The sequence below is a fragment of the Microplitis mediator genome, chromosome 3 (genome assembly GCF_029852145.1).
Source record: "Microplitis mediator isolate UGA2020A chromosome 3, iyMicMedi2.1, whole genome shotgun sequence".
Taxonomy (NCBI): domain Eukaryota; kingdom Metazoa; phylum Arthropoda; class Insecta; order Hymenoptera; family Braconidae; genus Microplitis; species Microplitis mediator.
Genome location: NC_079971.1, coordinates 4,834,555 through 4,859,722, shown reverse-complemented (window position 1 = coordinate 4,859,722; position 25,168 = coordinate 4,834,555). Strand labels below are relative to the sequence as shown.

General features: G+C 29.8%; 4 protein-coding genes across 12 annotated transcripts in view; 2 read left to right on the top strand and 2 right to left on the bottom strand.

Moving 5' to 3' along the window:
* Window positions 1-1,420: 1,420 nt before the first annotated feature.
* On the bottom strand, window positions 1,421-16,580 carry LOC130665794 (nucleosome-remodeling factor subunit NURF301). 4 transcript variants are annotated; one of them, XM_057466384.1, is made up of 9 exons: window positions 16,425-16,580; window positions 9,889-14,964; window positions 8,783-9,228; window positions 8,374-8,633; window positions 5,098-7,331; window positions 4,559-5,010; window positions 3,296-3,491; window positions 3,097-3,181; window positions 1,421-2,019 (listed from the first exon to the last, which is right to left on the bottom strand). In XM_057466384.1, exons 2-9 carry the CDS (start codon window positions 14,041-14,043, stop codon window positions 1,817-1,819), a joined length of 8,031 nt encoding a protein of 2,676 aa, XP_057322367.1. In that variant the 5' UTR covers window positions 14,044-14,964; window positions 16,425-16,580; the 3' UTR covers window positions 1,421-1,816. The 4 variants fall into 4 exon arrangements, with proteins under 4 accessions (XP_057322367.1, XP_057322364.1, XP_057322366.1 ...); XM_057466381.1 differs by having other exon boundaries at window positions 4,559-7,331; XM_057466383.1 differs by having other exon boundaries at window positions 4,559-7,331; window positions 8,374-8,600.
* On the top strand, window positions 15,941-17,837 carry LOC130665795 (aminoacyl tRNA synthase complex-interacting multifunctional protein 2). The gene is made up of 4 exons (XM_057466386.1): window positions 15,941-16,323; window positions 16,862-17,014; window positions 17,095-17,305; window positions 17,376-17,837. The coding sequence occupies exons 1-4, from the start codon at window positions 16,159-16,161 to the stop codon at window positions 17,747-17,749; spliced, it is 903 nt and encodes a 300-aa protein (XP_057322369.1). The 5' UTR covers window positions 15,941-16,158; the 3' UTR covers window positions 17,750-17,837.
* Window positions 17,838-19,082: 1,245 nt separating this feature from the next.
* On the top strand, window positions 19,083-21,393 carry LOC130664381 (uncharacterized). 2 transcript variants are annotated; one of them, XM_057464191.1, is made up of 3 exons: window positions 19,083-19,377; window positions 19,465-19,924; window positions 21,210-21,393. In XM_057464191.1, the coding sequence occupies exons 2-3, from the start codon at window positions 19,582-19,584 to the stop codon at window positions 21,248-21,250; spliced, it is 384 nt and encodes a 127-aa protein (XP_057320174.1). In that variant the 5' UTR covers window positions 19,083-19,377; window positions 19,465-19,581; the 3' UTR covers window positions 21,251-21,393. The 2 variants fall into 2 exon arrangements, with proteins under 2 accessions (XP_057320174.1, XP_057320175.1); XM_057464192.1 differs by lacking the exon at window positions 19,083-19,377 and having other exon boundaries at window positions 19,439-19,924.
* Window positions 21,339-25,168, bottom strand: part of LOC130664379 (protein sidekick) — a 28,443-nt gene continuing 24,613 nt past the window's right edge. For 2 of the 5 annotated variants that reach the window (XM_057464186.1, XM_057464187.1), the window contains exon 13: window positions 21,339-23,853. In XM_057464186.1, coding sequence (XP_057320169.1) covers window positions 23,611-23,853 — 243 coding nt within the window. In that variant the 3' untranslated portion in view covers window positions 21,339-23,610. The remainder of the gene's footprint in view (window positions 23,854-25,168) is intronic. The other 3 variants (XM_057464189.1, XM_057464188.1, XM_057464190.1) reach the window with 3 other exon arrangements.

The window sequence follows — 25,168 nt, the reverse complement described above, 5'->3', positions numbered from 1 at the left end:
ACATTTAAAAAAGAAATAAACATAAGTAATATTAAATATTACACTGGCACTATTTTCGTTTAGTAATAATTTAAAATTATTTATTAATCTTTTTTTTATTAAATCATTTTTTATTTAACATTGTGTGCAGCACGTGTGTGTACGTCACAATAGGTAAATTTAAATTTATTAAATCGTGTCCCTGCGTGAGAATTTCCATACTTAACTTATTTATTTAAATTAATTTTAAAAGTTTAACTAAAAACATTTACATTTAATAATTAATTATTAAGAAAAAATATATATAGCACTTATAATTAACTCTTATACATTAAAACTTATCGTAATTATATTTATTAATTCTGAAAAATGAAAAATAATTAAACTTTTTTTTTTATTAATATTAAGATTCGATTAATTATCATTTTATTTATTATTCTTTATTATTTATTATCTTTATTACTGTTTAAAAAAATTTGTTCGACAGGCATTTACCTAGAACATGAATTTAAAATACTGTACATTGTTAATTCGTTACTTATTATTATCTTAATTAACACAATTTTACTTATTTATTTTTTTTTTTTTACAATTTCGAAAATTTTTTTTTGTTTCAAACAAAATACCAGATAATAATAATAAAGAAATTTTTTTTTTCTTTTTTCTTTTTTATATAAAACGAAATTTTAATTTTTTTTTTTTAATTATACATTTTAATTATTTGAAAATAAACAATTAATGTCTTAACGGAAATGAAAATTAAATAATTCAAGCAGTATAAGTAATTAATTAATAATTTTTTTTTTTTATAAATCGCATTGTCTACAATATTTTATTTTTTTTATTTTTAAATATTAACAATACTGCCACTAGTGTATTAATTTTTTTTATACGGGCACTTGATTACGTTCAGTTAAAAAAAAAAGTTCAAAGATGTTGTCACCTTTTATTACTTCAATTGCAATTAATTAATTATAACTTCTGTAATTTATTATTAATTATTATATACAAAGCGATTTTTTTTTAATTAAATCATTACAACTTTTAATTGTTTTTTTTTTTATTATTCAATTAGTCATTTCTTATAATCTAACATCGTGTCACCGTTTATAAACAATTTGATAGAAAATTTATTTGATTAAAACAACGTTGATTAATTAACTTATTAATTAATTACTTATGAGCACAATAAACAAATTTGTACAATTTATTATGCGCGTCCTAATTATTTTATAATTATATATATATATAATTTTTTTTTATAATATTGTAATTTTTATAATAAAGGACACGAAAGTTTGTTTACAATGGAGTAGATCTATGTCAATTTTCATATGTATTTTTTTAAATTTTATACCGTATGATCTTTGCCGCGTATTTATTAGACAGTAAACTGATCATGATTTAAATTAAAATTTTATAGACAATATTATTTTTATTAAATTACTTTATTATCTATTTCTAATAATTTCAATGCATTTATAAACAAGAAAAAAAAAATACAATCGTAAATTTGATATTATTACAAAAATGTCAAATTTTTTTATCGCCGTGAATTTTAACAAGAAAATTATTTTAAAATCTCTTGTTAAAATTTTAAACTTTACATCGTTGGGACTAATATTAATTTACACTAAAAAATATTAATTAATTAATTATATACTTTTTTCATGTCAACATTCACACGACTCTAATAAATAAAAATAATTCTTTTATTTTAAATATTATTTTAAAATTGCATTCTTTTATTTTATCAAGAATTATTTTAAAAATCACTGTAGTGTTTTTTTTATTTATTTATTGTTTGTTTGTTTGTTTAATTTAAAAAGCCGCTTATTTATTTTCCTTCAGAAAATTTTTCCCGTAAGCTCTTGATTTTGTGGACGAAAAATGTTTCTAGTGACTCGGCACATTTGAAAAATTGCGACTCTTTTTGATTGTAATAACGACAGTTGTCAAATATTTTAGTCATATCACCAATAAATTCACTTAATTTCTTGTATGATCGGCTGTTTATCCTGAATTCGATTGTTTGAAGATCTGACAATATAAATATAATTAATTAATCAATTGATTATTACCATTACTACTAATTTTTTGTTTTTAGCGATGTGTGAATAGTTTGAACTTACAAATTATTCGTATCGAATTGAATTATTCGATTCAAACTTTCGAATAATTCGTAAATTCTCGAATTTGTTGAAAAATATTTTTTCCAATAATTCAAATTTTTGACAGAGATAAATAGAGGAAAGACACGAATCTACAAAAAAATTATTCTGCTACTTTAAAAAGTAAGCTCTCCATTAAATAAAAATTTAGTATTTGAAAGCTGATCAGAATTTTTTTGATTCAAATCGAGTAATTTGAAAAGTTACAAATAATTTAGAAACTTTCGTATAGTTTGAAAATTGATGAATAATTTAAAAAGTTACGAATAATACGAGAGATTCGAATTATTCAATAGTAAGTTCTCAAGTATGGTCATGATTCTCAGACAATCCCACCCCCACACTTTTTAAAAATATTCAATGACTTGGAATTAAAATTTAAGTAATCAATTTCACAAAAATTAAAGCATTAATTGAAAAAAGGCCAACGCAGTTACAATTTCGCCGAGATATAAATTTTAAAAAAATTACTGTTGTTATCAATTGGGAATTAAACGAAATTTGGTAAATAAATTTCAGCGTGAAAAATTTGAAAATTCGAATTATAAAAATGATATGAAGATTTTACTGAAATTTATTTTTCAAATTTCGTTTAACTTCAAATTAATATCAACTGTAAATAATTTTTTTAAAAATCTATGTCTCGATGAAATTTTAACTGCGTTGTCTTTTTTTCAATTAATGCTGTCTCTTTTTGAATTCATTATCAAAATTTTAATACGATCATTACAATTAAAAATCATTGAATATTTTTAAAAAGTAGAGGCACTGTCTGAGAATTTCTTTAAGCAAAAATTTAATACTTGAAAGCTGATTAGAATTTTCTCAATTTGAATCGAATAATTGGAAAAGTTACGAATAATTCGACCCCGATTCACATACCTCTAATTTTTTTTTGACAATAAATAAATTAGGAATTAAAATATAATAAATAATAATTATTTACCCATAGGTTCTTTAATTATTTTATAATAATCCGGTGCCTCAGTTGGATCTACAGGTTCCATAAATGGCCAGGCACTTTTATGAGCCTGTAATTTTATTAATAATAAATAAATAAATAAATAAAATAAAATAAAACATAAGTATTGTTTTTTTAGTTACAAATTTTATTATAAAAAATTATTTTTAATTTAAATACACACCTGCATTTGTTTAATAAGTTTCTTCAACAACTCAAAATCTTTATTATCAAGGTTTTTCATATTTGCAAAATTAACAGATGAATTTTTTTGACAATTAGGACAAACATATTCATCGATATTATCAGCTTCAGACTGTAATATTCCAACACAACGACCGTGGAACCAGTCTTGGCATTTATCACAACAGATGTAGAATCTTAAAGAATAAAATTATAATAATACAATGTGTTGATTTACAAATAAACTAAATAACTAACAATTATTTCGTCTACAAATTATTTATATCATAAAAATATTAAATTACGTGAAAAAATTATTTATATTTTTATATTTACGTTCTCTGTAGAAAATCTTCACATTTTTTTTAAAATTAATTTTCTTTAATTTACTTTGAAATTTTAAATTATAAAAGTTTTCGCGCCAAAATATTTTATCTCAAATTGCAAATTTTAGGGACCGATACTATGAAAAATCAATAACTTTTTTTTTTGAATATTTTAAAAAAATATTTATAAATTTTTATGTTAAAATATTTTCGTTTTCTGTAGAAAATCTCAATATTTTTTTTTAAATTAATTTTTTTTTTTTTATATTTTCTTTAATTTACTTTGAAATTTTAAATCATAAAAGTTTTCGCGCCAAAATATTTTATGTTAAATTTAAAAATTTTAGGAAGTATTTTAAAAGTTTAAAAAAATTATTTAAAAATTTTTGTTTGCAAAATTAAAAAAAAAAAAATCAAATAAAAAAAAATGTTCTACTGAGGAACCCTAGAAATTATGACGTCAATAATTGATACATCGGAGAAGAAAAAATGTTTTAAATTTAAAATAAAAATTTTGTTTATCAATAAAAAAAATTTATTAAATCAGTAAAGGCATCAAATAAAAAAATGGGATAAAAAATGATCTATTGTTAATATTAAATATAATAAATAAATAAATTATAATAATATCTAACATACTCATTCATTAGTATCAATAATTTGTGATGTTATCTGACAGTTAAAAAAACCGCCATACATTAAATAAATAAAAGTACAATTATTTGAATTAAAATATGATCCTGAAATTGACAGACAGTCAACAATTTTCGGATTTTTTTTCCACCAAATCAATTACAAAAAAAAAAAAAAAACTATAGGTGCAATTTTTTAAAATACTTTTTATTTTATAATTCATCGTTAAAAAAAAAACCAAAAATTATCAGACGTCGGGTAACTTCAGTATCATATTAAAATTAATGTAAAAAATAAAGACTTACTGAGATTCATCATAAGGCTGCTTGCAAAGACAATACAGCTCTTGAGTATCTCTAGCGTGTCGACATTCAGTGCAAACAAATTCTGAAAGTGATTTACTCATTTCCTCCGTAATACCAACGCATTCACCATGAAACCAATTATTACATAGATCACACCCGACGTAAAATTTTGTTTCATCGTAGGGTGTTCTACATAAACAATAAAGTTTTTCTTTTTTCAAACGATTTCCCGCCGACGATGACCCACCAGGTGGTGTATGATGATGATGACTCGGCGCGCGATGTTTTTTAGATTTACCACCGCTGCGACTTGGACTGACTTGGGTCGGCACCTGTGCGTTGGCTTTGCGTTTCGCGCTTCCAACTTTAACCTCATCCTGTTTGTGCCGCTCAGCCTTGGTCCGGGTTGTCAACTCCGAGGATAGATCCTTCTGGATGTCAATCTGTAATTCCTTCTCCAGCAGTGCACGTTTTTTCAGTATATCCTTTTTGAGAAGTTCTTTGTGTCGAAAAAGTAGAACTTGCATGCGAGAATGTACCTGCTGCTTCCTACGCGCCTCCTGTGAATCTTTTATTTTTGATGATCGATTCTTCAGCGCCGCTGCCGCTGCTTCGTTGACACTGACGTTGGCATTACCCCCAGTGACGTTGCTGTTGACACTGTCGCTGTCCTCAACGTTCCCCATCTTCGGCGATTCCTTGGGCTCTTGTTTTATCATCACCTTTTTACGTGGCGTCTCGGACCATTCATTATTTTTATCATTTATCGTCTGCAGTGACTCCCGTGATGCTGCTGATGTTGTCGTTGATGCTGTCGTCGTTACTCCTCCAGTAACTGCCGCTGGTCTTTTACGTGAGGGTGTGCGCGCTACTGGTGTTAAATTGTGATGTACATTTGTAACTGAATTCTCAGCATCTTTTTTGCTTCTCTCCCTATAGCGTTGGAATTTCAACAATTTTTCCGCTATTTCAGGGTTCAAATTCTCTTGCTTCAACGCTATTCTTACTGAGTGTTCAATATAATCTTCCGTTACAATAAACGTGTCTTTATTTTCTTCACTCTTTATTTTAACGTCTTTATTAGGTGTCGCTGTCGCTGTTGCTGCTGCTGTTACTGGTGTTGAAGTTGGTGTCGGTGTCGGTTGCTGTCCATTAGCCAAACCAGTACGTTGCGGTTCGTCTTCAGAGACACTTGTCCTGCTGACTTGTTGAACAACAACTTTAGGTTTATCAGCAACTTTAGGTGTCTCAATATTTTTCTCAACTTTTATTGGTGTCAGTGGTGCTGGAGCTTTGACTGGAGTCGTAGCAACAGGCGCCGTAACTGCAGGAGTTTCTGTTGTTGTTGTAGTAGTAGTAGGAGTAGGAGTAGGAGTTTGAGGTGTGGTCGTTGTCGTTGATGGCTGAGTAGCTGCTCCAGGTGCTGGTTGAACAGCGAGATAAATTTTAGTTGGTCCTAGTACTCCTTGTTTGCCTGTCGTTGCTTGAGCTTTCAATAATTGCTGCTTAACTTGCTGCTGGACCATCGTCAATTGCTGAGGAGTAAAGTCAGCACCTTGGAGACCTTGAAGGACAATCCTAGGTCCCTGAGTTGTCTGTATAACTTGGGCTGTTACGCATTTAATTACAGTACCAGGTGGTTGAGAAGCAAGTAACGAAGCTTCAGTAGCTGCTGGAATACTCGATGATGTTGGTGTTGGTGTTGCTGCTGCTGGTGTTGTTGTTGCTGCTACTGGAGTAGCAGCTGCTGTCGCTGGTACAGCAGCTGGAGTAGTTGCTGCTGGTGTTACATTATTAACTTGAGTTTGAACAATTGTACTTGCTGGTGTTGTAGGTGTCACTGGTGTTTGACTAGCAACAGTTGAAGTAGTTGTTTGAGCAGCTGCTATTGGAGTTTTAGGTGTATTAGTTTTAACAATAATACCAGGACTCGCTTGATTTAAATGAACAATTTGATTTCCTGTTGCTGTATTTCTTATTATAACTTGATGACCACCAACAGTTGCTATTTGTGCTTTACCACTGGCTAATTGTTGAGCTAAATTAGCATTATTGACAACTATTTGATTTGCATTTATAACTTGACCTCCAGTAGTGATAACTTGACCTTGCAATTGAATCTGCCCTGAATTAGCCATGACAATTGTATTTTTTTGTGGTGTTAAAACACCACTGGCATTTGAAACTACAGCCACAGCTGGTTTTATGCGTGAAGTCAATGGAGTTGTTGGTTGGGCTGGTTGACTTTGGACAATTCCTTTAACTAATGTACCTTTTGCTGGTGTCAATTTTGTCGTTACTGTTTTGACGTTACTCTGTGGTGATGCGACAGTTGCAGTTGTTGAGTTACTTGTCGTAACAACAGACCCAGCAATTGTTGGTGTTGTATTTAACACGTGAAGTTTACCATCGGGCATTTGTACGAGCTGCTGTCCTGGCATTAACCCACGGACTTGTAATTTACCATCTGGTCCGCGTAAAATTTGAACACGTTGCTGCACTTGTTGGACTGGTGTGCTGGGAGTAGCGGCTTTAATCAGTGACTGTTGATTAACGTTTGCTGGCGATGATGTTGACTTGGGTAAAATACTTGTTGGACCAGACACCATTCGTGTTGTTCCGTCTGCTGATTTGGTCATGAAGATACGACGTGTGCCAATGAATGTTTTGTTTTGATTTGGAGTTGTTAATAAGGATGTCAATTGTGATTTTCCTTGTGGTGTGTTTGGATTAACTGGTATCGCAACTTTAGACACGACTTTAATTCCGCCATCTAAAATAAATTCAAATTCAAATTTAAATTAATTATTTCAACGTAAATATTTGAATTCGGAGTGTAAATGTAGCAGACTTCAGACAAATTTAAAATTATTAATAAATAGAGTAAATAATTAATAAAATAAAGTTTTAAAAAAATGTGCGTTTAAAAAATTGAAAAATTAATAAGTGCGTTTTTTCGAAATATTATTTTTTTAATTAATTACTCTATTTATTTATAGTTTTAAATTTTTCTGATGGCTACATTCACACTCATTCGAATAATTCGAATCTTTCCGTATAATTCGTAACTTTTTAAATTATTCGTAAATTTTAAAACTATACAAAAGTTTTTGAATTGTTTGTAACTTTTAAAATTACTCGATTCGAATCGAGAAAGTTCTGATTAGCATTTAAATATTCAATTTTTATTTAATGGAGAGCTCAGTTTTAAAAGTAAACAAAATATTTTTTTGTAGATTCGTTTCTAAGCTCTATTTATCTCTGAGAAAATTTAAATTATTAGACAAAATATTGCAATTTTAAGTCGTTCAGAAGAAAATTTTGAAATTCAAAAGTTCCAATTATTCGATTCGATACTAATCGCACACCCATAATTTAAAATGATCCTGAAGTTAACAGATAGTTAAAAATTTTCGAATTTTTTTTTTTTAAATTCAATTTAAAAAAAAAAAACTAAAAATATGCACATGTAGGAAATTAAAAAAACTACCGGTGTAATTTTTTTATATAATTTCTTTTTGAAAAATCCAAAAATTATTACACGTCGGCCAACTTCAGTATCAAAATTTATGAGTGTGAATGTAGCTGACGATTTTCAATTTTAAAAATTTTGAAATAAGTGCATTAAATAAAAATCGAATAAAATTTAAAATTGCGCATTTATAGAATTTGAAAATGAGCATGTGCATTTTTTTTATTTCTATATTTTTAATTATTTAATTTGTTTATTTGTAATTTGAAATTTGTCTCGTGTCTGCTCCATTCACACTCATCATAATTAAAATTACAAATAATTACAATAAATTTTTTTTTACCTTGATTTGCATTCGTTGTAACTTTAAGAAGTTGAGGTGATGAATTCGAAGGATTTTTAAGTGTCTCCAAAGCTCGTTTCTGCTGATGAGCAGCTCGTTGCATTCTCAACTGCTGTTCCAATTTTTCTTTTATTTCTTCCGGTGTTGCTTTACCACTAAGTTGATCACCCGAACCCGCCAATGATCCACGATTAAGAGAACCACTTTGTGGTATACCCGAACGACTCCTAGTAATAATCTGGGCATTAGCCTTTTCTAACCTATATAAAACAAGACACACCAAAAGCATTTTTTGCGTTAGTTAATTAAATTCGAGGTTGTTAAAATTTGGATAGGAATGATTTTATAAAAACCCAAAAGCTTGCAATACAATTTATTTTAAAGCAATAAAAAACTTTTCTATTCTTACCTGTCTCCATACTGTTTTATTTCCCACAATTCCAGTTTATCTTCATCAACCCATTCCTCAGAAACTTGTGGCTCAGTACTTTGAGGTGATTCCGGACGTTTACGTTTCCTCAATCCACTGCGTATTGACGTGACTTCACGAATTTGCTTAGGCAGTTCCAATGGAATAAGAACTTTGCGTCTCAAATATTGAACTCTGTCCATAAATTGTCCAACATGTCGATGTTTTAAAATTTCCAGTGACATTATTTCAGTGTCAGTCGTAATCTGATGCTTGCCATCAGCTGAAAGAGGTTTTGCGACCATGTCATCCCACCTCAGACATGCCCAGAGTATTCTCAGTTGAAGTGCCGCGGCTGCCAGTGATTTTAAACCAACTGTGCGATACAACCAGCAGGTTTTAAACAGCGGTCTTGGACACTGGTACGGCCATACTGACATATTGGCCTGCAAAATAATGAATGAATTAAATTATTATAATAAATAGCGCCAAGATTTTTGCTTTAATTTAAAATCAACTAATAATAAATAATGGGGTCAAATTTTTGATATAATGGAAAAAATATTGGTCGTATAAAAAAATTTTTTAAGCAAAAGTTGTTCAGAATTTAATTTTATAAAAAAAATGTCTCCTGTAATTTTTTCTTAGGACTAAAAAGAAAGCCGTAATTTCAAAATTAATATTTTCATAATTAACAAAAATTTGAATCATTCATTATGAATCTTAATTTTGGAATCACGGTGAAAATGTTGGTCGTATAAAAAAATTTTTCGAGTAAAAGTTGATCAGAATTTAATTTTATAAAAAAAATATCTCCAGTAATTTTTTCTTAGGACTAAAAAGAAAGCCGTAATTTTAAAAATAAGATTTTCATAATGATCAAGAATTGGAATTATTCATTATGAATCTTAATTTTGGAATTACGGTAAAAATATTCGCCGTATAAAAAAATCTGAAGAGAAATTTTTTTTATAAAATTAAATTTCCTACAACTTTTGTTTGAAAACTTTTCTGACAAGACCAATATTTTCGCCGTAATATCAAACATTTGAACCATTAACTTCAAAATCAATGCAAAAATTTCAATAAATAAATAAATAATTTACCTTTGCCTGGGCATGAAATCCCTGAGTTGGAGTTTTCCCACCAGTTCTTCCCAACTTTCTAAGCTCATGCTGCGGCAATAATAATATACTCCTCTGCTTAGCTTTGGTACAGAAAGTTGAGCAAAGCGGATACTTAACAGGTGCACGTTTTTTTCTATTGCGTTCTGCGCTCGTGACTGCGATTTTTTTCAAATAAATTTTACCTTCAGTGCTTACTGTCGAGTAAATTCTTACAGTACCATCAGCACTGAGTTCTTTAGCAACCGCAGAACGTTGCACAGTTCTGCCACGTTTGTTGACGATCATTGTCGTCGATCCACTGTTACTATTAACAGTAGTCGTCTCCGTCGAATCAACAGATTTACTTGTGTCCTCAGTTTCTGAAATACTTTTTACAACACCATCAACTTTAACAGACTTTGTTGTCGTGGTGGTTGTCGTCGTTGTCGTAACTGTACTAGTTGTCTCGACGTCAACATTTTCATCCTCTAATTTAATACGTTTAGCTTTCGGACTCTCCTTATTAACGTCAACATTTGTCGCGGCGACTTCTTCGGAGCAGTGAGTCGCTGAAGCGACAGCTGACTCGAGATCACGTTTGATCGCATCCTTATTGTCATCTTGGACTGATTTTGCAGGAGTGACCTCAGATATTTTTTTTACACCCGTTGATGTCAGCGCAACTAAACCCGGTGCTGTCTGATTATTATTGAGTGCATTCGCGCGTCTTAATAAATTAACTAGATCGCGTTTGAGTCTCGCTTTTTGCAGACACATAGGGGAGTAACAGGTGGAGTTTAAACTTTGTGGTGTAATTGGTGTTTTAGAAGCTGGTCCAGTCATGTTACAGTAACGTGAATAGCAACTGTTGCCTTTGCCAATTTTCATAGCTGCTGCATACTGACTCCGTACTTGTTGGATACGTTTGGCAACAGTGATAAGCATTTCTCTGACTGGTGGTGCCAGTGATTTAGGCGGCATTTTACCAGATAAAATACTCTGCAGTGATGTATTATTTGAGTCTTCATTACTGTCATCATTGTCAGTTTCCTCTTCATTTTTTACAGCTTGATTATTAACTTCATGTTTTGCTGTCTGTGACAATCGTCTTTCTTCAAGTAATTTTAGATGAACACGACGTGATAAAAAATCATCAATACGAGATTTCTTAGCAACTTTTGGATAATGAAGACGTCCTGGTGTCGTAAATGCTTTTGTTACATCGATTTCTTCAAATTTATCAATCAGAGGAAATACTTTTTGAATTTTCATATTTTCCACAAACGGTACCCGCATTTTTTTATCCTCCTTGTCATTTTCATCTTTAACTTCAGTCTTAATATCTGTTTTTTTATCATCAATACCAGACTTGTCATCAGCCTCGGGTTCTATTTCTTCTTTGATATCTGGCTTGACATCTTCCTGCTTGACTTTACTGGCTGATGGTCCGTGAAGCTGCATCAAATAATCGTAAGTCGGTGGATCAAGTGCTAGAATTTTAATTCCCTTGTTATCACGAATTTGTACCATTATTTTTTGAGGCCCAGCTTTCAATCCCAGTTTTGTCGTATCACCAGATTTATAACGACGACTTGCTGATATCCATAACCATCCCCACTGTCCATGAACCCGATACTCTTCACCCTTTTGCTTCCACACTTGATGTTTGAGTCCCAATGAATACTTGACAAAATTGAATGTCAATCTATTGCGCTCTTCTTCATCTTCCTTTTCTTTTTTTTCTTTTTTATCTTGACGTTTCTTTTCTTCTCTCTCTAAAGCAGTGACTCGTTGCAATTTAACGTGACCCAATTGGTCATGCCAGACACTGGCGAACACCACAGATTTAATGCAGGCCTGCAGTACTATCAGAGCACGAGCAAAATCACGTGGAATGCAGCAGGAACCAACGGCAGTAGTCCAGGGTTTTTTAAGCAATGGCCAGTTGGTGTGCATGAAAGGCGCCTGGATGTTACTCTCCAGTTGAAGAATCGTCTGTCTTATCGTACTGACAAGCAGCGCACGTGTACCCGTTAAGCTGCCGATCCATTTGAACTCCGAAGCTGGAGTCAATGAAAACTTGTGGGACAAATGACGTTTTTTATCACGTTCTTCATTTCTCTGCGGCTTATTCAGAGCGATTGGGTTTGTACTGAACTGATTGACGTAAGATTTGTAATTGCAATCCATACCCAGTTTAAATAAATGAGTACCAGTCGCTATTTGATGCGCTTTCTGTCGAGTAACGCGTCCATTATCACCGATATCATCTTTCAAACATTTGTCTAACTCATTACCAGTACGTCTTTTTAAATCGTCCATGTTAAAAGTACGCGGTGTAAGTGAGCCAGTTTTGGACCTGGTAACAATGGTGTGTTTTTTACCATCTTTGCCAACTTTCTCATCATGGTCTTCATCCTCACCGACTTCTGACGGGGGATTGGACTTGGATTTGTCATTAGCAGCAGAATCATCAGCCTGCTCTTCTTTAATTCGTTCGGTTTTGATTGTCGCTGATGCATCACCAGTTTCCATGTCCTCAGTTTTTTTAACAGGATCACCACCAGCTTCCAGACGTTCTTTTTCCTTCTTCTCTTCCTCTTCCTTCTCTTTCCTTTTCTTCAGTATACCCGCGTTCTCCATCTCCAAATAAGATTTTTTATTTCCCTTGTACTGATTCGTTATTGTTTCTGTTAATTCCATTTGTCTCGTTATTTCATCCTTGTAATCAGACAGTTCTCTGTATAACGCAACCTCCATTTCATTTTTATCAAGACAATTTATCAGTTCTTCAAACTGCAATGGCGTACTGTAGTAATAAACTTTACCGTCTTCACTCTCAACGAAAATACGTCGAGCTAAGAACCAGTACTTCCTTCCGTGTCTATCAAAACCCAAGTGCTCTTGACGACACAGCAGACCATTTTTTTCAACATCAGGTATACAGTCAACGACTCCGCTTACTTTGTGTACTTTGCACATGTTACACTGCCAGTCTTCCGTTGGTACATCAACCAGTGGTGGCTCGACGCACTCGAGATGAAATACAGCTGGACATGTTTCGCAGCAGAGCAAATCACCTAGACGATGACAAACACGACAATGATCATCGTAGTGCATTGTACCCTCGTGAATTAAATCTTCGCGTACTGGATTCGTTATTAAAAATTGATCTGTAAGAAATTGTAATACTTTAATACGATTGTCAATAGACGTAAATGGATACTCAGTTGTCTGTAAAATTTGCAGGACATTTTGATCAAAATTCTTATCACTTTCGACATAAGACCTCAGTACTTCCGGCCAAGTCATTGCGTCAACAAAATACAAGGTCACGTTTACTGAATCTTTTTGATCTAGTGGACCAAAGTGGGTCTGCTGTGAGTCTTCTTCGCGCAGTAACGCTTTTATCAACTGGATATGAATCTCAGCAAGCAAATTTGTCTGATCTTCGCAGTTTACCGCAGCACAAAAGTCTTCGAATCTGAATGTCGACAAACGTACGAGGGTACGAAAGTGTCTCAGGACTTCATAGACTGACAGACAGGGCATGATGTACTCATTGGCGAGCAGCAAATCTTCTGATGACTTGGGCAACTCCAGTGGTGTCAGTTCACGGTTTTGTAACCAAAGTGGCTCGGGACTAGGCGGTCTCTGTTGACTGAGCAATGATTTTCTTGGTGTGCCGCTGTTATTACTGAAACTGGACAGTGAAAAGTCACTATCGCTGGACGGATCTGGTTCTTCAATTGATTCCGATGACTCGACATCACTCTGCAGTACGTCGTCTTCAGCTTCACTCTTTTCACTCGACTCGTCTCCAAAATCCGAGCCGTAGTGATACTCTGAGTCGTGATAATCAACATTCGTATTGTAGCCACGTCGAGAATATGGACCAGCATGTCCACCCTTTCTGGCTTTACCTCCTCGTGGTTTTCTGCTCCGCGTGCTCCGTTTACTCGACTCACTTCCCAGCGGGGAATTAGCACGTGATGGTATTGGAGTACTGGGCTGCGAACTTGGAGTTTCCGTTCCCTTGTTTTGTAAATATTTCGGTTTCTTACAATTTTGCATTTGAAATTTTTTCGGTCTCTCCATAACCACCGACTTTGGTGGCCGACCACGTCGTTTAGTACCAGTACCTCTGCCCGTCATTTTTAAATTATTTAAAATAATTATTACACTCAAATATTTATCTTGTTGGATGAAATAAAAATAAATTTTAATTTAAATAAAAATAAAACAAAGCATGTACAGTAAAATATAAATATTAAATGTCACTTAACACGTGGTTTATGAAATCCCGCGTTTGTAAACAAATACAATTGATGATATTGTAATAATAATAAATTGTAACCCATATTTGTACTCTGATCTTAGCGCCATTTTTTATCCACATTTGTGTCTGTCACGTGATCAAATTAAATATTTTCATGGTGTCCCGTAAAAATATTATTTAAATAAATGTTTTTAATTCAAAAATATTAAACTTTTTTAATGAGTATAATCAACCGGTTGGTGTACGATGATGCGCAACAAAAAAAAGTCAACAACAAAACGTCTCACTAACGCACTCTTGATTTCACTTGTGTTGTATTGGTTGGTTGACGAGACAAAACGCAAGTTAACGAGCGAGCTGGCGTTTGGTAGGACGCGAGGGAACCGGGGCTGCAAGAGGGGCAATTTTCAATATTCTACAATCCACAGTAAGCAGAGATCCCTTAAGTTAAGAGCTCTATAGTCTCGTACTATAGCTAGCAGACGGATGAGCAGCAGTAAACTCCTTCCTGATTGGTTGATTACAACACCGCCATTTTACGTGTCTAATTACTCTACCGGCTGATGCACTGTCAATCGAATAAATTTATAAAAATTTTACAATTTAAATACAACTGTCAGGATTTTTAAATTTAAATTTTATCATCACAATCCTGATAAATCCATCCAATCTGATGATATTTTTATTTTATCGGGTAATTTCAGGACACGAACGTCGCCCAATCGTCTTCGACGACTTTTACTTGGTCTCGGATATTCGCCTTGATGCGACTCTAGGCGGCGCCACTGCGGTTTTAACTGAAAAAAGAAAAAAAGTTTTTTTTTTCCACTGCCTTTAACTTTTTTTTTTCTAACCACACTTCCGATCACTCATTTCTGTCACTTAATTATTTGTTACTGTCTATGCAAATAATTTATATATTTTTGTAACACTGTTAATAATATTATTTATATATTTTTTATTTATTTAATGATGAAATAAAGGCGTAGCACTGTCTTGTTAACCCGCGAAAAGAACGCAGTCTAACCTTAGTTACCATCAAGCCTCGCAAGAGGCCACTACTTATTTTTATATCAATTAAAATATATTTATTGTTATTTTATTATATTTATTGGTTATTTATATGCTAATATTACTTACTAATATTATTAGTTATTAATTACAATTAATATTTTTTATTTCAATGATTTTTGTTTATTATTAACTTGTAATATTGACGAGTGGATTTTTTTTAATCCAACTTGAGAGCAAACTGCCACCATGCGGTGACGATTTCAATTAAAAAATATAAATAATTATTAATTATTTAAATATTTTTTTATTTATTAATTACTATAATTATTTTTAATTATTAAATCATTTAATTCAATTAATTACAGTCGTTTTTTTATTTTTTTTTAGACTTTGTGATTATCGATTTAAATTTCATCATCCGGAGTTTTCCCGCGTAATTTTAAAAAAGTATAAAATATTTTGACAAATAAAATTAAATATCGATATATTTAGGGTAATTAAATATATGAATTATTTACGTGATTATTTATATTATTTGTTGATATAAAAGTTTCAAAAATTAAATTTCGAATTACGTAGTAATAGCCGCCATTGTTTTTTTGACGTTTCTAAAGTCGGTGTCAAATAAATGTCTTTAAAAATAAATAAAAATGTTTTTATACTAAAATTAATTGTTTTTATTATTGTAATTAATAAATAATTAATATTTAAATATTTATTGTGATAACTAGTGAGGTAAAAATAAATTTTGATTGATTTAAATGATTATAAGTGTAATAATAATCGGCCATATTTAAAATTTCCAGAGTGGGGATTTTCGCGCATGTAAAATAAAATATGGCTGCGGTGAAAAATTGAAAAATTCGAAAAGCAGCAACAAAAAAAATTCATTATCACATTTAAAAAAAAAAATTTAATTAAAAATATACTAAGTATTGATTAACAAAACAGTGAAATTAAATAAAATAATTTAAAAAATGACGATAATGTATGAATTAAAAGCAATAATAAATCATAATACAGCAATTGAAAGATCCTCATGTATGTACGAGATGAAAAATATTCATGACGATGGCGACTCGTCGAAACATAAGTGCACAATTGTCTCAGAGGTTACTGATAAATTTATTAACATTACTAAGGTATTTAATTATTTGAATAATAACCGATTTTTGAAATTAAAATTTAAATAAATTGTGATGATAATGAGCGAGTGATTGGTGGTAATTTTACTGTTACTTACACGTGGTAGAGCCATGGCGTTTATTAAAATTTTTGAATCCCGTAAAAGATATTTAGCTTCTACGACGACGTTGGCGTGAACTCTTTCCGAAATTTAAACGGTCACTAATCACTCGATCCGAGTAGAGAGAATATGGTTCTCACTGTTGGCTTGATCGATGTGTCTCTTCCATTGCACCCCACCAGATTTTTCATTTCCTGTATAAGTATTTATATAGATTATTTTAAAAAAACAAATAAAACTTTATTTAAGTTATTAATTATGAGGTTATTTGATAAATCATTACCTGGATGTATGTACAGATAATAATAATAAGGATATATATGGGTGATATTTAAATAATGTCATCACTGGTTACCGGTTTAATCAAATTTATTTAAATACAAATATTTTTATGGTTAATTTTATTTAAATACATAATTATTTATTTTTTTCAGGCCCCATTGGCTGAAGTTAAGGCATTAGAAGAAAGACAGGAAAAAATTCTAGCGCAATTAGCTGAGCTTAAGGAGCAAGTTTTTAATTTATGTAATGTTCTTAATAAAAATAATTCTGACACTGCAGTATCACATCCAAAGCGAGCGAGTCGGGTAATTAATTTTATTTAAATTTTGAATTATTTTATTATCATTTTCTGATGAAGAAATAACTGATGAATTATTTTTACTAGACACCGGTGACAGCTGACGTGGTGATAAATGTCAATCCAGCGAGACCTTGTTATTCACTGGTGGCATTAAAAAAGTTATGGGGTGATGTTGATTTACGACTGTCACCTTACGTTCATTCCAGTTTGAATTCAAAAATTCCTGAGGGGTTTGAAAAAAATAAACCGGCTTCCAATGGCAGCGCGATTAATTTATCACTGATCTGGAAAAACGGTAGCTGATTTTTTTAATCGAGTACAATTAAAATTTTAGGCAATTAGATAACAAATAATTATTGTTACAGTGGGAGATAGTGAATTGATCGCCTCTGGTTTCAAGAGTCAGCCTATTGTAGGGGAGGCAAATATTTTACGGTACTTAGTTCGTTTATTTGATAATGAGAGCTACGAAAAGTCTGACTCTGTTGTAGAGACGCTCAAAATTGACAGAGTTCTTGATCTGTCTTATTTATTAACGCATCAAGACTTGCCGAAATACAGGCAGACAACTTTGAACCTCCTTGATAAATTATTAGGAACTGAAAAATGGTTTGGCGGCAAAAGATTTTTTAATGTTGCTGATGTTGCTGCTTGGTCTGCTATCAAACGATTCACTTCAGATAAATTACCTTCCAATCTCAGTACTTGGTACAGAAACTGTGAGAATACATTCTTATAATATTTATAAAAAGAAATATTTACATGTTCTTATTTTAATTTGTAATTAATTTTTTTTTCTCAATAAATTGCTAAGTAATTTATTAAATACAGTGTCATTAAATTTATTTTTAAAAGTTTTGAGGGATCAGACAGTATCCCGACTTTTTTTAAATATTCAATGACTCGATTGTAATGAGCGAAATAAAATTTTGATAATTAATAAAAAAAAGACAACGCAGTTAAAATTTTGCAGACAGATTTAAAAAAAATTGTTTACAGTTGATATGAATGAGGAATTAAACGAAATTTGCAAATAAATTTCAGTAAAATTTCTATGTCTATTTTATGATTCGAATTTTCAAATTTTTTGAGCTGAAATTTTTTTACCAAATTTCGTTTAATTCCTAGTTAATAACAACTGTAAGTATTTCTTTTTAATTCATGTAGAAAATTAAAAAAACTACAGGTGAAATTTTTAAAAATACTTTTTTTTATAATTTATCGTTATGATAAAAATCCGAAAATTATTAGATGGCTAAATTCAGTATCATAATTTGGATACGGTTGTGACAGTTGTCATTGAAAATTTTCAAAAAGTGGTGGGTATTTTTCAAAATCCTTCAAACGAAATTTGTTAAATAAATTTCAGTAAAATCTTCATGTCAATTTTATAATTTGAATTTTCAAATTTCGTAGGCTGAAATTTATTTACCAAATTCCGTTGAATTCCTAATTAATGACAACTGAGTGATTTTCTTAAAAATCTATATTTTGGCATAATTTTAACTGCGTTGTCATATTTTTCAATTAATGCTTTAATTTTTTTGAAATTAAATAAATTTTAAATGATTCTGAAGTCAACAGACAATTAATAATTATCGGATTTTTTTTTTTTTCATTAAATCAGTCCCAAAAAAAGAAAGAGAATGTACATGTAGAAAATTTAAAAAATTACAGATACAATTTTTTCAAATTTTTTTTTTTATAATTTATCATTTTGAAAAACATCCAAAGATTATTAGCTAAATTCAGTATCATAATATTAATACGGTTGTGACGATTGTCATTGAGTATTTTTAAAAAATGGCGGGTATTTTTCAAAATCCCTCAAACGAAATTTGTTAAATAATTTTCAATAAAATCTTCATGTCAATTTCACAATTAAAATTTTTAAATTTTGTAGGCTGAAATTTATTTACCAAATTTCGTTTAATCCCTACTTAACGACAACTAAGTGATTTTTTTTAAAACCTATATCTTAGCAACCCTGTAACTGCATTCTCCTTTTTTCAATTACTGCTTTAATTTCTTTTGAAATTTATTACTAAAATTTTAATCCGGGTATTGTTATTACAGTTCAAGATCATTAAATATTTTTGAAAAATGTCGGGAAACTGTCTGGGAAAACCCTTATTATTTATAATTGAATATTCAAGTGACAATTAAAATTTTTCTCATTAAAATTCATACAAATATTCATAAAATATTTCTCATAAGAAAGATTCATTCATTAAGATTCACACAAAGACTTCAGGTACAAGCTTATAATGGCGCTCAGGTACTAATAGGTTTAAAATTACATCTGTACCTTTGAAGATCTTAAAGGCGCCAAGATAACGATAATGATCAATGAATTAGTCATCATTGGTAAGTTTATGTCTAGAATACCCTTAATTACTGAATTTTCACAGAGTTTTAGTACATAAATACCGAAAATTCGGGTCTTAAATTTAGTCAGGTCTTAGCTTACAAGCTGCTCACATCGTCTCTAACTTTGCAAGAGTCTCAAGTGTTAAATAAATATTTCCAACGCTGATATTAAATACAATATTTTAAAAGTAAAAGTGTAAAATGGCTTGTGCAAGTATTGAAGTACCACAAATAATAAAAAACGAAGAGAGCGTGGATGTAATTGAATCAACGCAAATTTTGGCTAATGAAATAGACTCAAGAATGGCTCTGTACTGCCAAATGCAGCAATCGTTACGTGACAGCAGAGAAATGTTGAATCAAATAAAAGTTGAGTACTTGAAAACTGATAAAACTCAAAGTGAAATAGACTTCTTCGCAAATGAAATCGATAAATTGAATTCTCAGATTCGTAGTGCGACGAAACAAATAAATTTGGACTTTGAATGCTTGGAAACACATCTTCGTAATGTTTATGAACAATTATCTCAACTAAATGATGAAGGTAAGTAATTTAATTATTACTTTTTTTTATTTATACATGGTGGCCACGTTTCTGGAAAACCCGGAAATGTCAGGGAATCATAAATATACTGGAAAAATCAGAAAAAGTCCTCTATTCACTATTTTTAATTTTACCTGAAAGAAAACTTCTGCTCTGTTATTTGACTTGTAGATTTTTTTAAACATCGAGTTTTCCTGCTATTCAGCAAAAGAAAAAAAATATTGAAACAGAGTTTTTTTTTATTTTTATTAATTGCCGTAAAATAAACGCGTTAAAAAAATCAACTTTAGTTTTACTGTTGGAAATAGCAATCAAGTGTCCAGGAGTTCATGTCAAATATTTTAACATTTGAAATAACAATTTTTTAAGAAGTAATTACTTTGTAATTAATTAAGTGCTATGCTGTAGTTATTGTAGATAAATTTGTTCGGTATAATAATTTTCCATAGTGGCCATATTTCTGGAAAACCTGGAAATGTTAGGGAATTATAAATATACTGGAAAAATCAGGAAATATCGGGAATTTCGTCACAAAGCTGGAAAAATTTTTACTTTCTTTTCTTTTGATTAAAAAAATCCGATAAATTTTTTTTATGTCAAAACTGTTCAAAAAGTGCCGCGGCGCGAACGCGATTGTAATATCATTTTGAAAAAAAAATTAGTAGAAATTGATTCCAATAGCGAAAAAATGAAGCAGTTTAAATTAAAAAGGCTGTTAGAAAAAAAAAGTCTTAGTAGAAACCAATCGTCAGGATCTTCAAGCCATTAACATGCATATTGACAAGTTAAAAAACCAAAAACATTAAAAGTATACATAAGTATTGAACTAATAAGTTTCACTGTATTTATTATTCGCGTACTTGATTAATATTTTATTAATATTCTATAAAACGTTCTTATTTATGAAATTTATTCTAGTGAAAATGAAAAATTTATTTATATTTTATTATAGAGTAAGTTATATACAAACAAAGATTTAAAATAAAAAATAAAAAATAAAAAATTATTCATTTAATAAATAAAAAAAAACCTGAACATTGACAAATAATAAAATAAACTTTCATTTAACGACAATGATTGATTATTAATTGAACTGATTTATAGAATTTTATTTTGAATTAAATAAATATTTCCAATGATTTAATATCACTACATATGGTCAGGGAATTTTTTGATTACTTTACTAGAATACCTGGAAAAGTCAGGGAATTTCAATTTCAAAAATCTGTGGTCACTATGTTAATAATGAAATTATAATTTACTAATTTACTAAATATTTTTTCAGATGATTTCAGCGAACCTGAAGAGCGTGAGCCGTTGCAATAAGAAATAAAAACTCAACCAATTATTTAATATAATTATTTATTAATAATTTTTATAAATACTGTAACTGTAAATTTATAACTTTTATATTTCACTCCGGAAGATTTTTATACAATTAAAAAACTTACAATTTTATTTATAGCATTTCAATATTTGAATTTTTTTATTTATTTTTATTTCCTGTTTTGAAAATACGATTTAAAATCATTTATTTTTTTAAACTTAAAATTTTTAATTTTAAGTTACATCGATCTGATAATTTATTAATTTAATAAATGATTTATAATTTGCCGATACATAATTAATAGATTTTTGCTTCTCTCATTTTATCATAAAATTATTGGATAAATTTTTAACAGGAACATTATTAATAAAATTATTTTGAATCGTATTTTCTAATCATGATTCATTTATATATAAACTTATAAGGCAGTTTGAAGTTCTAAAAAATATAAATAAATCATAAATTCCATTTGAACTAAATACTTGGGCAGTGTTTGTATAATTAATATATAATATATATTTTAAATTTTAAGTCACGGCAATCTTTATCCGCCATCAGGGATTTTCTTAAAATAATATTGATATTTATTTATTATTTTAAATAGTAGCGATAATAATAATAATAAAATGCTTTGTAAAAGCATTAATAAGAATATAAAAAGATAAAAATCAGCCTTTTAGTATTTAACTTCATCGTTATTACAACGTAAAAAAAAAAAAATTCATAAATATTAATGGATATTTTAGCTGCCGATATTTAATTACTGGCAATTATTATCCGTGTGACAAAATTTTTTTCGAAAACTTTCCTGACAGAGAACTTCTAAAATTGAGACAATTTTGAATTTTGAGTTGAATATTTTTGGAACTTTAAAATAATTACAAGTATGAAAAATTTTCAACTACTGTCGACTTTTTTTTTTTTTGAATTTTTTTAAGCAAAATTAATTTAAATTGAGAATTTTGTAAGTTCAAAGTTAGTTCCAATCACTCATTTTTTGGACTATTTTTAAACGAGTACGAAAAGTGAAAAAAATTGAGCTTCCCAAAAATTTCGAATGAAAGTCAAAAAATCTTCATGAATATTTTCAAATCATTTTTATTTTTTTTTGCCTCATACCTGGATAATTCTGGTAAGAGATGATTCGGAAGTTAGTAGACAATTATTAATTTTCGGATTTTTTTTACCAAATCAATTACAAAAATGAGAAAAACTAAAAATATTCACATGTAGAAAATTAAAAAAGCTATAGGTGCAATTTTTTAAATATTTTTTTATAATTTATCGTTTCAAAAAAAATCCTAAAATTATTAGACGTCAGCTAACTTTAGTATCATTGGTAAGAGTTGTAAATTTTCATAATTCCTTTCTTTTTCTGTTCTTCAAACCCAAAAAATTATCAAATCAAATTATTTTTGCTCAAAAAAAAAACAACCCACAGGAAAAGCCTACACCAGTTGAAAATTGTTCACTTCCTAATTTTTTCAAAGTTCCAAAAATTTCCAACTCAAAATTCAGAATTCTCTCAATTTTTGCAATTCACTGGCTTGAGTGTTTTTGGAACGAATTTTTTCACACTCGTAATAAAAAAAAAAAAAATAGAAAGAAGTATTAAATTCAGTCGATAAATATTGCATATTTACATTTTTGTATTACAAGAAATAGTTAAATTTAATAATTAATTAACTCGTGACCAAGCATACATTTAATCGCATTCTATTCTTTCAATCAGTTCTATCATTTTTCTTAATTTAAATTACTACCCTAATTATTGTAATTAAATTCATTTTTAAAAATGATATGACGACATTATAAAAAGTACATTAGTATAAAAAGAAAGCACTCATTTACAAATTACTATATGTTTATAAAGTACATTTATGTTAATTAAAAGTCATTTTTAATTAATATATTTCCTTTTTTCTTTTTATTTCTTCTAATTACTCTAATAATTATTTGATAATCACGATAGATTAAGTGGCACGAGTATGTGTTTCATGATTAGAGATCGGTGATCTAATTATTCTAAACTGATATGAAGGTGACATATATTTATGTCAATGTTTATGTTTACATACAGACAATAAAGCTTTATTATTTAATTAAATAAATGAAAAATATTGTTATTAATATTTTTTAAACATCGTTATTAATAAAAAAAAAAAAGTTCTATCTAAAGCAATTGAATGCTGAATCCTCGTTATCGAGATCGATTTAACAATCGCAGGTATAAATATTATTAAAAATTTTTAATATTCTAACAAGGTATATATCACAATAGTGCCGATATAAAACGATCGGCAATTAAAATTATTATTTATTTCTCCATTTAATTAAATTATTTAAAGCCGAGATTTAATTAAACGAACGACGAGAAACCAGGAAGTGGAGCTCGTGATCTAGCCATGTTATTCATTATTATTTGTCCGCCGTTTAAACTCACAACGGCACTTCCTTCTGGTTCCGAATCTGTGTATGATGAGTAATTTCTTACTGGTTTTTGTCTCTTCCACGATTGTCGTAATGAATCATTAACATTTGCGTAATGATTTACAAATGAATGCGGATCTGATTGAACACTTTCATTTTCGCTCTCCGAGCCCTACACAAAAATTTAATTTAAAATAAATTATTATTATTAATAAAAATTTCTTATTTATTTTTATTGAGAAACTATTAATTGAGATAGAAAAAAATTTGTATGCACCGCATTGAAATAATTTCTCTGACTCATGAAGACTTAAAACCCTTAGAGATTCTGAACCTCGAACAGATACTCCTGAAAATTCGTGATTGTGAATTTTTAATAGTTATGAAAATACTTGTAGGATTCAAAACGAAAAATCGGATGGATTCCCATATTGTTTCCTTTAGAAATCCAGTATAAATTCATATACTTGTATCAATAGACGATAGACATAGAAATCCAGATACCCCGGATTCAATAGAAATTACTTATATAGAAATCCAGATTCCTATATGAATTTCTTACAAAGAAATCCATATATTTAAGTTTCTATATGGGAATCCAGGTACCCACAGTTTCCTATGTGAAGTTCCTGCATGGGAATCCACATACCCACAGTTCCCTATGTAGATTTCCCACATGGGAATCCAGAAGCTCATGGATTTTTATATATCAATCCATACTTTTCTATATGGATTCCCATGGGTTCCGATGCAATTCCACGTGGATTTTGATAGTTATGTATTGCATGTACCCCACGTTTTTCGTTTTAAATCTTACAAGTATTCTCATAGATATTAAAAATTCACAATCACAAATTTTCAGGAGTATCTGTAAGAAGTTCAGAATCTGTATGGGATTTAAATCTTCATAAGTTTGAGATATTATTTCATACTTTTTAGTCCGTTTTATAAACGTGGTATATTAAAATTTTTTTTTTATTTCAATAATGCTTTTCTGCTTTTTAGTATTGCGAGTGTGAAATTTTGCAATCGATTTTAAAGACTTCGATAAAATAATGACAGAAACATGCGACAAATTTCTGGTTTATTTCAGTTTCTTTTCACCTTATCATCTCTGAAATAGAAAATCGTTATATCTATCTACCAATAATATATCAAACTATTTAATTTTTTTTTTTTCTTCCTTCTTCTACTTCTTCTTCTTCTTCTTTTTTTTCTTGTTCAATTTTCTTGCATTGTCATCTAATTCTAAGCTATATTCCAAATTTCAAGTCTCTAGCTCATCAGGAAGTTACTTTAAAAAATCAATTACAAAATTCCACTCGAACAGACATACCCGAAAGCGAGTTAATAAAAACGCTTCCATGACAACTGATCCCCGACAATTGATCCCCCAGACAACTGATCTCATAGACAATTAATTATTTATTAATAATTTTCACAATATCTGTTTACTCCTTAGATTTTTTTGCTTCATTTTATGAACA

What these genes read in the sequence shown, in the direction of transcription:
- LOC130665795 (XM_057466386.1), top strand. Translation starts at nt 16,159, where the DNA reads ATGACGATAATGTATGAATTAAAAGCAATAATAAATCATAATACAGCA. An exon ending in ATCCAAAGCGAGCGAGTCGG is followed by an intron (nt 17,015 to 17,094) that starts GTAATTAATTTT and finishes TATTTTTACTAG; the next exon opens with ACACCGGTGACAGCTGACGT. An exon ending in ATCACTGATCTGGAAAAACG is followed by an intron (nt 17,306 to 17,375) that starts GTAGCTGATTTT and finishes TTATTGTTACAG; the next exon opens with TGGGAGATAGTGAATTGATC.
- LOC130665794 (XM_057466381.1), bottom strand. Translation starts at nt 14,043, where the DNA reads ATGACGGGCAGAGGTACTGGTACTAAACGACGTGGTCGGCCACCAAAG. An exon ending in CAGCCTTATGATGAATCTCA is followed by an intron (nt 3,492 to 4,558) that starts GTAAGTCTTTAT and finishes TTATTCTTTAAG; the next exon opens with ATTCTACATCTGTTGTGATA. An exon ending in AACTTATTAAACAAATGCAG is followed by an intron (nt 3,182 to 3,295) that starts GTGTGTATTTAA and finishes ATAAAATTACAG; the next exon opens with GCTCATAAAAGTGCCTGGCC.
- LOC130664381 (XM_057464191.1), top strand. Translation starts at nt 19,582, where the DNA reads ATGGCTTGTGCAAGTATTGAAGTACCACAAATAATAAAAAACGAAGAG. An exon ending in ATCTCAACTAAATGATGAAG is followed by an intron (nt 19,925 to 21,209) that starts GTAAGTAATTTA and finishes ATATTTTTTCAG; the next exon opens with ATGATTTCAGCGAACCTGAA.